Consider the following 13,685-nt stretch of genomic DNA (forward strand, 5'->3'; position numbering starts at 1 on the left):
TGTGGATATAAAAAGTAAGCTGGGTGTTGAGATACAAAATATGGGTTCAAATAAAATTTCCCTTAAAAAATTGTCAAGGATGGTCTGTTGAAATTTGTGTTTGTACTAAATGCTTCTGCTTATAAGCACTTACATTATTTGAAAGTACTTTTATGAGAAGCATGTCAAAAACTTTAATTAAAATGAGGCACTAGTTGGTAATGAACTCTAAGCTCCAAAAAGTGTTTTTATAATCCATAATTAGTTTTAATGCGTGTCTAGTATTTCTTCTATAACAGCTAAAAATGCTATCTAATAATCAAAATGTTTTTTTTTACCACGTTTAACAAATAAACTTAAAAGCATGTTTATGTTGAAAAAACACGTTTTAAAAAATCAACAAAAATGTGTTTCCAACTGAAGCAGTTCCAAACAAACCCTCAATTCCCTCAATTATTTCTAAGCACTACAAAAACCTATTGGTGTGCAATTAGCCACACTGCAGTATGCATCTCGATCCAGCTGATGGTGATGAGGTTTGGAGTTGGAGCCATGAACTTTTTTTCCACATGACATGCTGCCCTAACGCTTTCCTTCTTGTTTTATCATGTCTCCTGGTTTATTGGTCACAGCCTGTTCCCAGTTTGCATTTCTGCCCTGTTTTGGGCAGTGGGTAGGACAGAGACTTTGAGCTTTTTTAACAACAAAAAAAAAAAGGACCAGACGGTGGCTTCTTCACGGCTGTCTATTTTTTTCAGGAGCCGGAAAACTCACATAGACATTTCAACCTCTCGTAGCCATCATCGTGTGATTCACCAGAATCAAGAATTGAACCTAGAATGTGCCGTGTAGAATACAGGTCAAGAATTTGTCTCAACCACTAGACCATCCCTTGGTGGTTGACAGAGACTTGAGCTTTGGCCATTACGTGACATTTTTAATTCTATGCTTATCCTTTTAATCCTTCATAACAATTATTGGCGCCGTCTTGATTGGTTGCACATCCATTACCCTACAATGTTAGACCAGTGAAGCTCTTGCCCTACATATTTAAGGCACTTCATGCTCTCCATTCCGTCACCATTCATTCCATGTTTGAACCTGGTTTCAGGCATGAACCCGATTTTGGTTTTCGAATTCACAACTGGTTTAGGGCAAAGAAATCGACTTTCGAAGATATAATGCATTATACTTCTAATAAGGCCCAGAAAGTATGAGCTTTCTAGGCCTTTCCTGGTAGAATGTTATATGCATTTTCGAGTACAAATCCTACCAAGATAAAATGCATTACACAAATGACGTAATTAGACCTTTATATTACACGTTCAACAAAAAATAATTCACAGCACATCATCTTTGTAAGTGAATTCTATCCTCTGTATAACATCAAAGTAAAAAAATGTTCTAAAGAATGCTCTTTGAGTACTAACACTAACAATTCTACAATCTATTCTCTCTGAATTATGTTTTTCGTTCGTAAGAAACTCTCACCTCTGCATCCATTCGTCCGTCAACAACGTGATCCCCTACCTATACACATCAGAAAAGCCATGTTGAACCATTGCTATGTCATCTAACTCCGGGTTGTAGAATCGGAAAGAAAGTCCAGTCATTGCAAGGCTTAGATTCCTTAGCAGCAACATTTTTGTTAGTCCACCATTCTGAGCCGATGTTGGACTTACTCGGAACTTCAGCTTTTGTGTAATCAAAATTAAACTCCTTTGTCGACCCAAGTGTGATGGATCTTTGCTTCCGGTATCCTTGATCCTCCCCTTCTCCTGAAGCATTTGCAGGAATTCTACTCAAACTTTCTTCAACATTAAACACTCGGTGATTGTTGGAGTCTGTTAATAACGCATCTGTTTCAATTGAGTTTTCTGCTGCTATATCATTTGAAGATTCCGTTGCAGTTCTTAATGCTTTATTCGCAAGACAGCATCCAACATCTTCACCAGTCAATTCAAATGACACCCTGTGATCAAATATTATAGTTCCACCACTGTGACATCCACTCTCTGTGTTGGCCAGGGATGCCACCTCAGAAATCTGGTTCTCCATATGGAAACCGTCTCTCGATGCTGGCCCCATACCATCAGGCGTCAAACATCCAGAGCCCATCCCGGAACCAACTCCCACACCATTGGGGGTCAAACAAGTTGAATATGAGTGCGCAACGAACGAGATTAACAAAATAATAGGAATATTATTAAACAAACGAGAATGCCGGAACGGCTACAAAACCCTAAGAGGTTACATTGTGACTAGTTTGATTTCTAATGAATAACAAAGCACTCTATTTATAATAAACTAACTCTAACCCTAATGCTAACAGGCTAGGCCCAAACTAAATTTATAAGAAAACCCAAACAATATAATACCTAAAATACTAATATATTCCAACACCCCCCATCAAACTCATGGCGGTTTACGACATGGGTTTGCAAACATGCAGATGCGGACTGGCTCCGTTAGGTGGACTGGTAGGCATGCAAACTTGACTTGACTTGACTGAATTGGACTTGACTTGACTTGACTTGACTTGACTTGGCGAACTTGCAAACGGGCGAACTTGCGAACTTGACTTGACTGGCAAACTTGACTTGATTGGCAAACTGGCAAACTTGACTTGATTCTTGATTCTTGATTCTTGCTGGCAAACTGATTCTGGTTCCGACTGACTAGAGTTGAGAGTATGGAAAGAACCCGTCACTAAACGGACGAGATTTTCATATCTCAATTGTAGCAACGAACAAACAAATACAAATACTATCACTCAAGTGGTTACAATTCAAGCACTCGAATAACGGTCACAAAACAATTCCAAATAGGCCAACAACTCGTGTCGACCTAAAAACAAACTTAAACATTTTTTTCTTTTGCCCGTGTGGGCCTAAAGCAACAGCAAACAATTTTTTTCTTTCCTTTCGCTTTTTGCCATTTCTTCTCCTTTTTATTTCATTTTTTTTTCTTCTCTCCTTCTTCCTTTCTTTCTTCTGTCTGTACGTTCCTTTTTTTTTTCTTCTTCATAAACAATAATACCAATAAAACAAGCAGCAATCGGGTCAAACTGGTGGTGCAACAGCGACGAGCAAGAATGGGCACCAGCGGGATTTCAAGTAGATACGGTCTGCAATCGAATCTGGGCACACAAGTGCAGGCTGGTTCGACGAAGGTGCGGCTTCGGTGATTCTGGCAATAGGAAGCAGGTCATGTCGTCTGGGCTTGCGGAAGTGGTGCAGCATCGAGTGATCGGGTATGTGCAGGCGTGCAGAGGGTGCGGATGCAGTGCAGGAAACGGTGTGGTGATGCAGCTGGTGTTGGATACGAACAGCAGATGTGCTGGGTTTCTAGTTGCAGACCTGGTACGAAGGCTGATGGCTGGGTGACGATGCAGCGGAAGTGGGGCAGATTCTGGTGGGTCGTCCGAGCAAACATAATCAATTTTTTTTCTTTTCAAAACTAACACTGAAAACTATTATCAAACAAACAACATGGATACCTATCAAGAACATATTAAATCCCAAAAGATCAAATCTGCTCTGATACCAAGTTGAATATCACAGTGCGCAACGAACGAGATTAATAAAATAATAGGAATATTATTAAACAAACGAGAATGCCGGAACGGTTACAAAACCCTAAGAGGTTACATTGTGACTAGCTTGATTTCTAATGAATAACAAAGCACTCTATTTATAATAAACTAACCCTAACCCTAATGCTAACAGGCTAGGCCCAAACTAAACTTATAAGAAAACCCAAACAATATACAACAACAACAAAGCCTTTTCCCACTAAGTGGGGTCGGCTATATGAATCCTAGAACGCCATTGCGCTCGGTTTTGTGTCATGTCCTCCGTTAGATCCAAGTACTCTAAGTCTTTTCTTAAGGTCTCTTCCAAAGTTTTCCTAGGTCTTCCTTTACCCCTTCGGCCATGAACCTCTGTCTCGTAGTCACATCTTCGAACCGAAACGTCAGTAAGCCTTCTTTGCACATGTCCAAACCACCATAACCGATTTTCTCTCATCTTTCCTTCAATTTCGGCTACTCCAACTTTACCTCGGATATCCTCATTCCCAATCTAATCCTTTCTCATGTGCCCACACATCCCACGAAGCATCCTCATCTCCGCTACACCCATTTTGTGTACGTGTTGATGCTTCACCGCCCAACATTCTGTGCCATACAGCATCGCTGGCCTTATTGTTGTCCTATAAAATTTTCCCTTGAGCTTTAGTGGCCTACGACGGTCACACAACACGCCGAATGCACTCTTCCACTTCATCCATCCAGCTTGTATTCTATGGTTAAGATCTTCATCTAATTCTCCGTTCTTTGGCAAGATAGATCCTAGGTAGCGAAAACGGTCGCTTTTTGTGATCTTCGCTAGATTGCTCCGGTCATTAGTGTGGATAAGTATATAAATGGATAGAGACAGGAAAGCAAACACAAGATGTACGTGGTTCACCCAGATTAGCTACGTCCACGGAATATAGGAGTTCTCTTTAATTGTGAAGGGTTTACACAAGTACATAGGTGTAAGCTCTCCTTTAGTGAGTACAAGTGAATGATTTAGTACAAATGACATTAGGAAATATTGTGGGAGAATGATCTCGTAATCACGAAACTTCTAAGTACCGAAGTGTGGTATCGTCTTCACTTGCCTTATCTGTCTCATAGGTAGATGTGACATCTTTTCTGGAAGTACTCTTCCTCCATCCAGGGGTGGTATCTTTAACTGGTGGAGATGCACAAGGTAATGTATCAATTTCACTTGAAGCTTACTTGTAGTTTCAAGCTTGGTCAAGCGCGATACAAACCATGTAGTAGGAGTCCCCCAAGTCGCCGAGCTAGGGGATCTGCTGAAAGAGGTGACAGACAAGGTAAGCAATCAGAGTTCCAAGCAATCAGTCCCAGATCAGAAGTTTGATTTCGAGTTCCGGCTGATTGTTCTCATTATGCCTATCTTGCAGGCAGCATAAAGGATAAAGAGAAGAAAAATGAGAAGAGATGATATGAGATACTTTTGCTTTTGAAGAAGTAAATTTCCACAGGCTTATTCTTGAATTGGGCTGGAGGGTTTTCTGGTTTCCTCCAGAGTATAAGGCCGACTGAAGAATTTGAGGGTCAAAACAAGTCCATCAAATCTAGAGTACGTTCGACCCTGCTGATATGAGATACTTTTGCTTTTGACAAAGTAATGGATATATCGGCACGTGTGCTGTTACGCTTGTCTCCACATGCTTCCTTGTATCCTTCTCACTTGCCCTATCTATTCCTCAGGCAGATGCGGTATCTTCCCTGGAAGCATAAGATGTTGCAGATGAGTACTCGAGAGCAATGCCAGGTAAGTAATCAGGTAAGGGGTTCCAGGCAGTCAGTTCCTGACTGGAAGCTTGATTCCAAGTGCTGACTGATTGCTCTCTTTCTCCTTGTCTTGCAGGTAAGAACAAGGCTAAAGGAAAAGACAGGGAAAAAGCATGATATGGGATACTCTTGCTTTTAACCCTGATGATATGAGATATTCTTGCTCTGGTATAGCTTGTTTGCAGAGGTATTATCGGGGGGAAAGAAAGCTGAATATTTCGAAAGGCTTCGTTGGGAGTGCCCTCTCAGATATGAGAAAGGGTTGAGCATTTTTGCAGGTCTGCCTGTCCGTTGGGGATGGAGGTCGACATATATAGGAGTCTCCCTAACAAGTAGTAATGATATTCATTTACCCTGCTTGGTCATAGCACTGTAGTGGGAGCTGCCAGCTTCACATGTTTTAACTCTGTCAGAGCACTTTGAAAAAGTGGTCTGTGGTATCTGGAAAGCTGATGTTGCGTGTGAAGATTACAGACAAGCTTTATCCAAGGAGATCTGGCTCTCGAAGTTGAGAAAGTGGTGCCTCTTTGGTTTTCGAACAAGCAATCCTGTCGGGGATCTGGCTCTCGAGATTCGGAGAACGATGCCTCTTCGATTTTTGAGAAAGCAATCATGCTGGGGGTCTGGCTCTCGAGATTCGGAGAGCGGTGTCTCTTCGATTTTTGAGAAAGTAATCATGTTGGGAGTCTGGCTCTCGAGATTCGGAGGGCGGTGCCTCTTCGATTTTGGAGCAAGTAATCTTGTTGGGAGTGTTTTCTCGAATGTGAGTAAAGGTTGGGCATGTTTGCTAGTCTACCTTGCCACGGAGCATAGAGGTTGACACACAGTGACTTTCCAATTATCCAGCAGTGGTACTGTTCCTTTACCCTTGTGGGTAATAATATGGTAGCTAGACCTTCAAAATTTATGTGTCTAAACTTTGTTAGTGCTGTTTCTTTGCTATTCTTTTACCCTTCTTGGTCAGAGCGATGTAGTGGGAGCTGCAAGCTTCACGTGTCTCAACTTTGTTAGAGAACTTTGGCAAAGTTATCTGTGGTACCCATGAGCTAATGTTGAGTGTGGAAAGTAGGTGATTGAACAGTAAGATTCATGTGCTTTCTACTTCACCAGAAATCTTCGACAGAATGCTCGTAATTTCCGCAAAGCTGAGTGTGCGTGTGACAGGTGCTGACAAGGCTGAACAAGTAGGTGCCTCTTCGATTTCTGAGATCGGCCCTCGTGGTCTCTGAGCAGCCCAACTTTTGAGAAAGCAAGCGCCTCTTCGATTTCTGAGATCGACCTTTGTTGTCTTTGAGCAGCCCAGCTTTTGAGAAAGCAAACGCCTCTTCGATTTCTGAGCAGGCGCCTCTTCGATTTCTGAAGCTCCGTCGAGTGCAGATTTTTATAGAGGCTAGCATTAAGTTCCAAAGCACACTTGAATCTCCACTAGTAGAAGCTTCATTCTTGCACTTCTAAGATCTTGATTTGTCCGACCTCTTCTCTCTTCAACACTTTTGAAAATGTCTGGCCCCTCCGACCGTTGTTTTGACTTGAACCTTGTTGAAAAGGCAACCACGCCTTCTCCAGACAACATATAGCGCCCATCCTTCGTCTCCCCTACTGGTCCTCTTACCGTTGGGGATTCTGTGATGAAGAATGATATGACCGCTGCGGTGGTGGCCAGGAACCTTCTCACTCCCAAAGATAACAGACTACTTTCCAAACGGTCTGATGAGTTGGCTGTTAAGGATTCTCTGGCTCTCAGTGTTCAGTGTGCAGGTTCTGTGTCTAATATGGCCCAACGCCTATTTGCTCGAACCCGCCAAGTTGAATCATTGGCGGCTGAAGTGATGAGTCTCAAACAGAAGATTAGAGGGCTCAAGCATGAGAATAAACAGTTGCACCGACTCGCACATGACTATGCTACAAACATGAAGAGGAAGCTTGACCAGATGAAGGAATCTGATGGTCAGGTTTTACTTGATCATCAGAGGTTTGTGGGTTTGTTCCAAAGGCATTTATTGCCTTCGTCTTCTGGGGCTGTACCGCGTAATGAAGCTCCAAATGATCAACCTCTGATGCCTCCTCCTTCTAGGGTTCTGTCCAGTACTGAGGCTCCAAATGATCCATCTCTGGTGCCTTCTCTTTCTGGGGCTCTACCGACAGCTGAGACTTCTCCTAAGCAACCTTCGTGAAGGTTCCCTCTTGTTTGTTTATTTTGACTCATGTATATGTACATATTTGTAACTTATCGGGGATATCAATAAATAAGCTTTGCTTCATTTCAACGTAATGTGTTAAATACACCAAAGCCTTCTTCGCTAAGTTCTTTGAATTTTTCTTTTGTTGAAGCTTGTATGTTGAAGCTTTGTGAGTGGAGCATGTAGGTTGAGGTAGTGTTCCCTTAATTTCCCGAGTGAGGAAAACTTCTCGGTTGGAGACTTGGAAAATCCAAGTCACTGAGTGGGGTCGGCTATATGAATCTTAGAACGCCATTGTGCTCGGTCATGTGTTATGTCCTCCGTTAGATCCAAGTACTCTAAGTCTTTTCTTAGAGTCTCTTCCAAAGTTTCCTAGGTCTTCCTCTACCCCTTCGGCCCTGAACCTCTGTCCCATAGTCGCATCTTCTAATCGGAGCGTCAGTAGGCCTTCTTTGCACATGTCCAAACCACCGTAACCGATTTTCTCTCATCTTTCCTTCAATTTCGGCTACTCCTACTTTACTCCGGATATCCTCATTCCTAATCTTGTCCTTTCTCGTGTTCCCACACATCCAACGAAGCATCCTCATCTCCGCTACACCCATTTTGTGTACATGTTGATACTTCACCGCCCAACATTCTGTGCCATACAGCATCGCCGGCCTTATTGTCGTCCTATAAAATTTTCCCTTAAGCTTCAGTGGCATACGGCGGTCACACAACACGCCGGATGCACTCTTCCACTTCATCCATCCAGCTTGTATTCTATGGTTGAGATCTCCATCTAATTCTCCGTTCTTTTGCAAGATAGATCCTAGGTGACAAAAACGGTCGCTCTTTGGTATTTCTTGATCTCTGATCCTCACCCCTAACTCGTTTTGGCCTCCATTTGCACTGAACTTGCACTTCATATATTCTGTCTTTGATCGGCTTAGGCGAAGACCTTTAGATTCCAACACTTCTCTCCAATGGTTAAGCTTTGCATTTACCCTTTCCTGAGTTTCATCTATCAACACTATATCGTCTGCGAAAAGCATACACCAAGGAATATCATCTTGAATATGTCATGTTAACTCATCCATTACCAACGCAAAAAGGTAAGGACTTAAGGATGAGCCTTGATGTAATCATACAATTATGGGAAAGCTTTCGGTTTGTCCTTCATGAGTTCTTACGGCAGTCTTTGCTCCTTTATACATATTCTTTATAGCTTGGATATATGTTACTCGTACTCATTTCTTCTCTAAAATCCTCCAAAGAATGTCTCTTGGGACCCTATCATACGTTTTTTTCCAAATCTATAAAGACCATGTGTAAATCCTTTTTCCCATCTCTATATTTTTCCATCAATCTTCGTAAGAGATAGATTGCCTCCATGGTTGAGCGCCCTGGCATGAACCCGAATTGGTTATCCGAAACCCGTGTCTCTTGCCTCAATCTATGCTCAATGACTCTCTCCCAGAGCTTCATTGTATGACTCATTAGCTTAATACCCCTATAGTTCATGCAATTTTGTACGTCGCCCTTATTCTTGTAGATAGGCACCAAAGTGCTCATTCGCCACTCATTTGGTATCTTCTTCGTTTTCAAAATCCTATTGAAAAGGTCAGTGAGCCATGTTATACATGTCTCTCCCAAAACTTTCCACACTTCGATCGATATATCGTCTGGGCCCACTGTTTTTCTATGCTTCATCTTCTTCAAAGCTACAACCACTTCTTCCTTCCGGATTTGACAATAAAATGAGTAGTTTCTACACTCTTCTGAGTTACTCAACTCCCCTAAAGAAGCACTCCTTTCATGTCCTTCATTGAAAAGATTATGAAAATAACCTCTCCATCTATCTTTGACCGCGTTCTCTGTAGCAAGAACCTTTCCATCCTCATCCTTGATGCACCTCACTTGGTTTAGGTCCCTTGTCTTCTTTTCCCTTGCTCTAGCTAGTTTATAGATATCCAACTCTCCTTCTTTGGTATCTAGTCGCTTATACATATCATCATAAGCCGCTAACTTAGCTTCTTTCACAGCTTTCTTCGCCTCTTGCTTCGCTTTTCTATACCTTTCACCATTTTCATCGGTCCTATCCTTGTATAAGGCTTTATAACATTCCTTCTTAGCCTTCACCTTTGTTTGTACCTCCTCATTCCACCACCAAGATTCCTTTTGGTGTGGAGCAAAGCCCTTGGACTCTCCTAATACCTCTTTTGCTACTTTTCGGATACAACTAGCCATGGAATCCCACCTTTGGCTAGCTTCCCCCTCTCTATCCCACACACACTGGGTGATTACTTTCTCTTTGAAAATGGCTTGTTTTTCTTCTTTTAGATTCCACCATCTAATCCTTGGGCACTTCCAAGTCTTGTTCTTTTTTCTCACTCTTTTGATATGTACATCCATCACCAACAAGCGATGTTGATTAGCCAAGCTCTCTCCCGGTATAACTTTGCAATCCTTACAAGTTATACGATCCCCTTTCCTCATTAGAAGAAAATCTATTTGTGTTTTTGACGACCCACTCTTGTAGGTGATCACATGTTCTTCTCTCTTCTTAAAGAAGGTGTTGGCTAAGAAGAGATCATATGCCATTGCAAAATCCAAGATAGCTTCCCCATCCTCGTTTCTCTCCCCAAAACCATGGCCACCATGAAAACCTCCATAGTTGCCTGTCTCCCTGCCCACGTGTCCATTTAAATCTCCTCCTATAAATAACTTCTCCGTCTGAGCAATTCCTTGCACCAAGTCTCCAAGGTCTTCCCAACGTATCCAACCCTACTTGAGGTGCGTACGCACTAATCACATTGATAAGTTCTTGTCCTATTACAATCTTGATTGCCATGATTCTATCTCCTACCCTCTTGACATCTACAACATCTTGTGTCAAGGTCTTGTCCACGATGATGCCAACACCGTTTCTCGTTCTATTTGTGCCCGAATACCAAAGTTTAAACCCTGAGTTTTCTAGATCCTTTCCCTTACGACCAACCCACTTAGTTTCTTGTAGGCACATAATATTTATCCTTCTCCTCACCATAACTTCCACTACTTCCATAGATTTTCCCGTTAAGGTTCTTATATTCCACGTTCCTAAACGCATTTTGCTCTCTTGAACTCTACCATTCTGTCCTAGCTTCTTCACCCTCCCCCGTCTAATAGGATCAAAGTACTTCTTTTGTGTGTCCCGTGTAAAGTTAATAGGAGCATATGCTCCCAAACAACTTTAAGTGGAGTCGTTCGAAAATAAGTTTTTATGGCCCCCTTGCTCATTTAACACTGCATCCGGGTGCCGATGGAGATACAGCGACCCTTGCTCACTTATCACTGTGCTCGAGCCACACAGCGCGCCACTTACGGGTGACGCCCTAGCTTTAGCGCAATTTCGTTCTGGATTCATTTTCATAAGGATTCGACGTAACCATGGAGTGCCGGCTGTCGACTACCTGACGCCCTCCCCCTCCTCCTTTATCCGGGCTTGGGACCGGCAATGTAAGATAAACTTACATAGGCGGAGTTAAAACCCAAACAATATAATACCTAAAATGCTAATATATTCCAACAAAACATCCGGAACCTAGCCTTGAACCTAGCTCATAACCATCTGGTGTTAATGTTCCAGAACTTAGCCCGGAACCCAGCCCCGCACCATCTGGCGTCAATGATCCAGAACCTAGCCTTGAACCCCACTTATGATTGGTAAAATGCTCAAATCCATAGAGTTTGGGACCTTCCCCCATGCGAAACTCAAGCATAGGGTGTCTGTCCAGGAACGGAGAAAATGTTCCTGAATTCGATATTGCTGATCCTGGTGATATGAGATTACCACCTGGACTTCCCGAATATTGTTGGTAAGGCTGGTATTCGTATTGGGACAGTGGAAACTTCTGGCTGTTACTACTATTTCTACGTTGTCGGTCCAATGAAGATGACAGAAGTTGAGCAAATGGCACTTCAAGGGATGAAGGTGTAGTCAGCTGAACGAATTCATGAGGGGGAGTGAATGGAGCAGTAGATGGTTCAGTGTTGAATGTAGAGAATACAGGTGGTGACACTAACTGTGTCTCGTATGCATAAGGGCCTATGGAAAACATGGATGCAGGTGTTGGATTTATCCAATATAAATCAACCTTAAGTGGTCTACTACATGTAATAGGAATGTAATATTGGAGAATAATGTGAATTGTGATTTAATCTCTTAAAGATATTAATTCTATATAAGGTGTCTTATATTGGAAATAGGATTGATGGAATCCTTAATAATATATGATTATGATATTTTACTTGAGAGCCAAGAAATGAGAGTTTTAGTTTTCCCTTATGGAAAGAATCTAAGACTTTTTGGCTAGTATATAAACACCGGTCCCTGCTAACCCTAGACACGACAACTAAGGCTTCCCATAGAGCTTTGTCATAAAGCTAGGAGTTTACAGAATAGTTGGTGTTTCTGTTTGTCATGGCAAACATAAAGATTGGAGTTTTATCGATCACGTCTTGCTTGCATGGCTGCTGCATCTTCGATAACTACCATTGGAATCAGGTCAGTCACTCTTTCGTTTGTGTTTTAATTGTATAATCTTATAAGGCTAACAATTGGTATCAGAGCCATTGGTTATATGATTAAAACCTATTAGGGTTTAGGTTGGACTATATAATATTTTTATGAGCTGCGTTTTTAATCCATGTTATGATTGCATATACTTGGCAACACCACCATGTTGTTTCAATCGGTACAATTGATGATTGTTAATAGGTTATATAACCATTCGGTTTTAGTCAAGAATTTTAATAATCTTATGGCATGATGAATCTGGGAAACTTTATCAAGAATAGCAGCAAATCGTGGATCAATACTATAATAGTGGCATGCCGCATGCGGAGAAGTATATATATAAACCGTGTTGAAGTATAAAATTAAAATAATGGTGATGATCCAAATATGGAATAAGCTTCAAATCCCAACAGTTTTTTAAACTATACCTATTTTAATTGCAAACAATATGGTTTAGTTGATAGTTTTTGATCAGGCATCTTTATTGCATAAAATATGTTTGGGTCGAACCACCAAAGTCTGGAGATTGCTAATATTTGATCAAGCAAGAGCATGTAATTTTTATTTGATTAGTCAAATTTGATTACCACCAATAGTTCTGATAAGGGGATGTTAAAGAAAATTGATTAGTTAGTTCATTGGATTAACTATGACTGGAAACCATGGCATATTTCAGATTTTCTATTTTAAAGTTGATGTTTTTGGTTGGAATGTTTAACCATGTACTACGGATGTCTTTGTCAATTTTGTAAGCATATGCAAATACACATTTACACTGGAAAAGTGATGCGGCCTCTCAATTTAGCAAGCTGACCTCTGCCAAAGCAGAGCATTGTGTTTCATCGACTCAATTCGGATTTTGGGTTTTTGGTGTAATCTTTTCCCTTGGTCTTAATTGCTGACAAGATTTTGTGGTGGATTTAAAAGGTGATTATTTGGTTCCTGCATAACTTACATATGCCGTGACATCTCCTTATTACTTGGAATATTATGTTTTTGGTTCCTTGTTTTGGTGGCATCAAAGAGTTTTCGTACTTGCATAACCAACTAATTATTCAGAACCCAATTTTGACTGCAACCTAATTCTTAGAATTAAGAAAGAGGCGTAACAGTTCAAATATTGCTTGACATCTTTCGGAATGTTGGTAACGGAATTGTTCACTTTTAGATGTCTCAATACTATTATTGGTATATGATTTGTGCCTATATATATGATTGTGGTAACATATATTACAGTTGTGTTGCAGGAATGCATATGCTAAGTTTATATATGTCTATATTTGAAAGCAGGTCAATATAAATTTTGGCAATTTTTGTTATTGCATCTATAGCATCACGGATATGTTTCAAAGATGTGTAAGGTGACACAATTTCTTCCATGACCGTAGCATATGATAAATTGTAACTAATTTGCTTGAACCAAAATTTTAATATTGTTAAGCAAATGGCATGTATAGTGTTGCTTGTATGGCTAATTTGGTTCAAGCATGAGATAACATATTTTTAATATTGCCATGGGTTTTGGACTATAGTGAATTGTAGTGTTGTTTTCACTAATTTTCACGAGATGTGAATGAACTTTTATGCCATTAATAGCACAAGAAATATGCATGAC

General features: G+C 41.0%; 4 protein-coding genes across 4 annotated transcripts in view; all 4 read right to left on the reverse strand.

Moving 5' to 3' along the window:
* LOC126629232 (silicon efflux transporter LSI2-like) overlaps positions 1-13,685 on the reverse strand; it is a 74,466-nt gene that overhangs the window by 41,296 nt on the left and 19,485 nt on the right. The gene's annotated exons all lie outside the window — the stretch shown is intronic.
* Positions 1,276-11,489, reverse strand: LOC126629243 (uncharacterized). The gene is made up of 2 exons (XM_050299213.1): positions 11,156-11,489; positions 1,276-2,057 (listed from the first exon to the last, which is right to left on the reverse strand). Exons 1-2 carry the CDS (start codon positions 11,271-11,273, stop codon positions 1,549-1,551), a joined length of 627 nt encoding a protein of 208 aa, XP_050155170.1. The 5' UTR covers positions 11,274-11,489; the 3' UTR covers positions 1,276-1,548.
* Positions 1,276-13,685, reverse strand: part of LOC126629234 (uncharacterized) — a 43,846-nt gene continuing 31,436 nt past the window's right edge. The window contains exon 3 of the transcript XR_007625686.1: positions 1,276-1,472. The gene's annotated coding sequence lies outside the window, so the exon portion shown is untranslated. The remainder of the gene's footprint in view (positions 1,473-13,685) is intronic.
* On the reverse strand, positions 2,717-8,701 carry LOC126629242 (uncharacterized). Its single transcript, XM_050299212.1, has 2 exons — positions 7,904-8,701; positions 2,717-3,892 (listed from the first exon to the last, which is right to left on the reverse strand). The coding sequence occupies exons 1-2, from the start codon at positions 8,562-8,564 to the stop codon at positions 3,774-3,776; spliced, it is 780 nt and encodes a 259-aa protein (XP_050155169.1). The 5' UTR covers positions 8,565-8,701; the 3' UTR covers positions 2,717-3,773.

The sequence above is a fragment of the Malus sylvestris genome, chromosome 7, assembly GCF_916048215.2.
Source record: "Malus sylvestris chromosome 7, drMalSylv7.2, whole genome shotgun sequence".
NCBI classification, from domain to species: domain Eukaryota; kingdom Viridiplantae; phylum Streptophyta; class Magnoliopsida; order Rosales; family Rosaceae; genus Malus; species Malus sylvestris.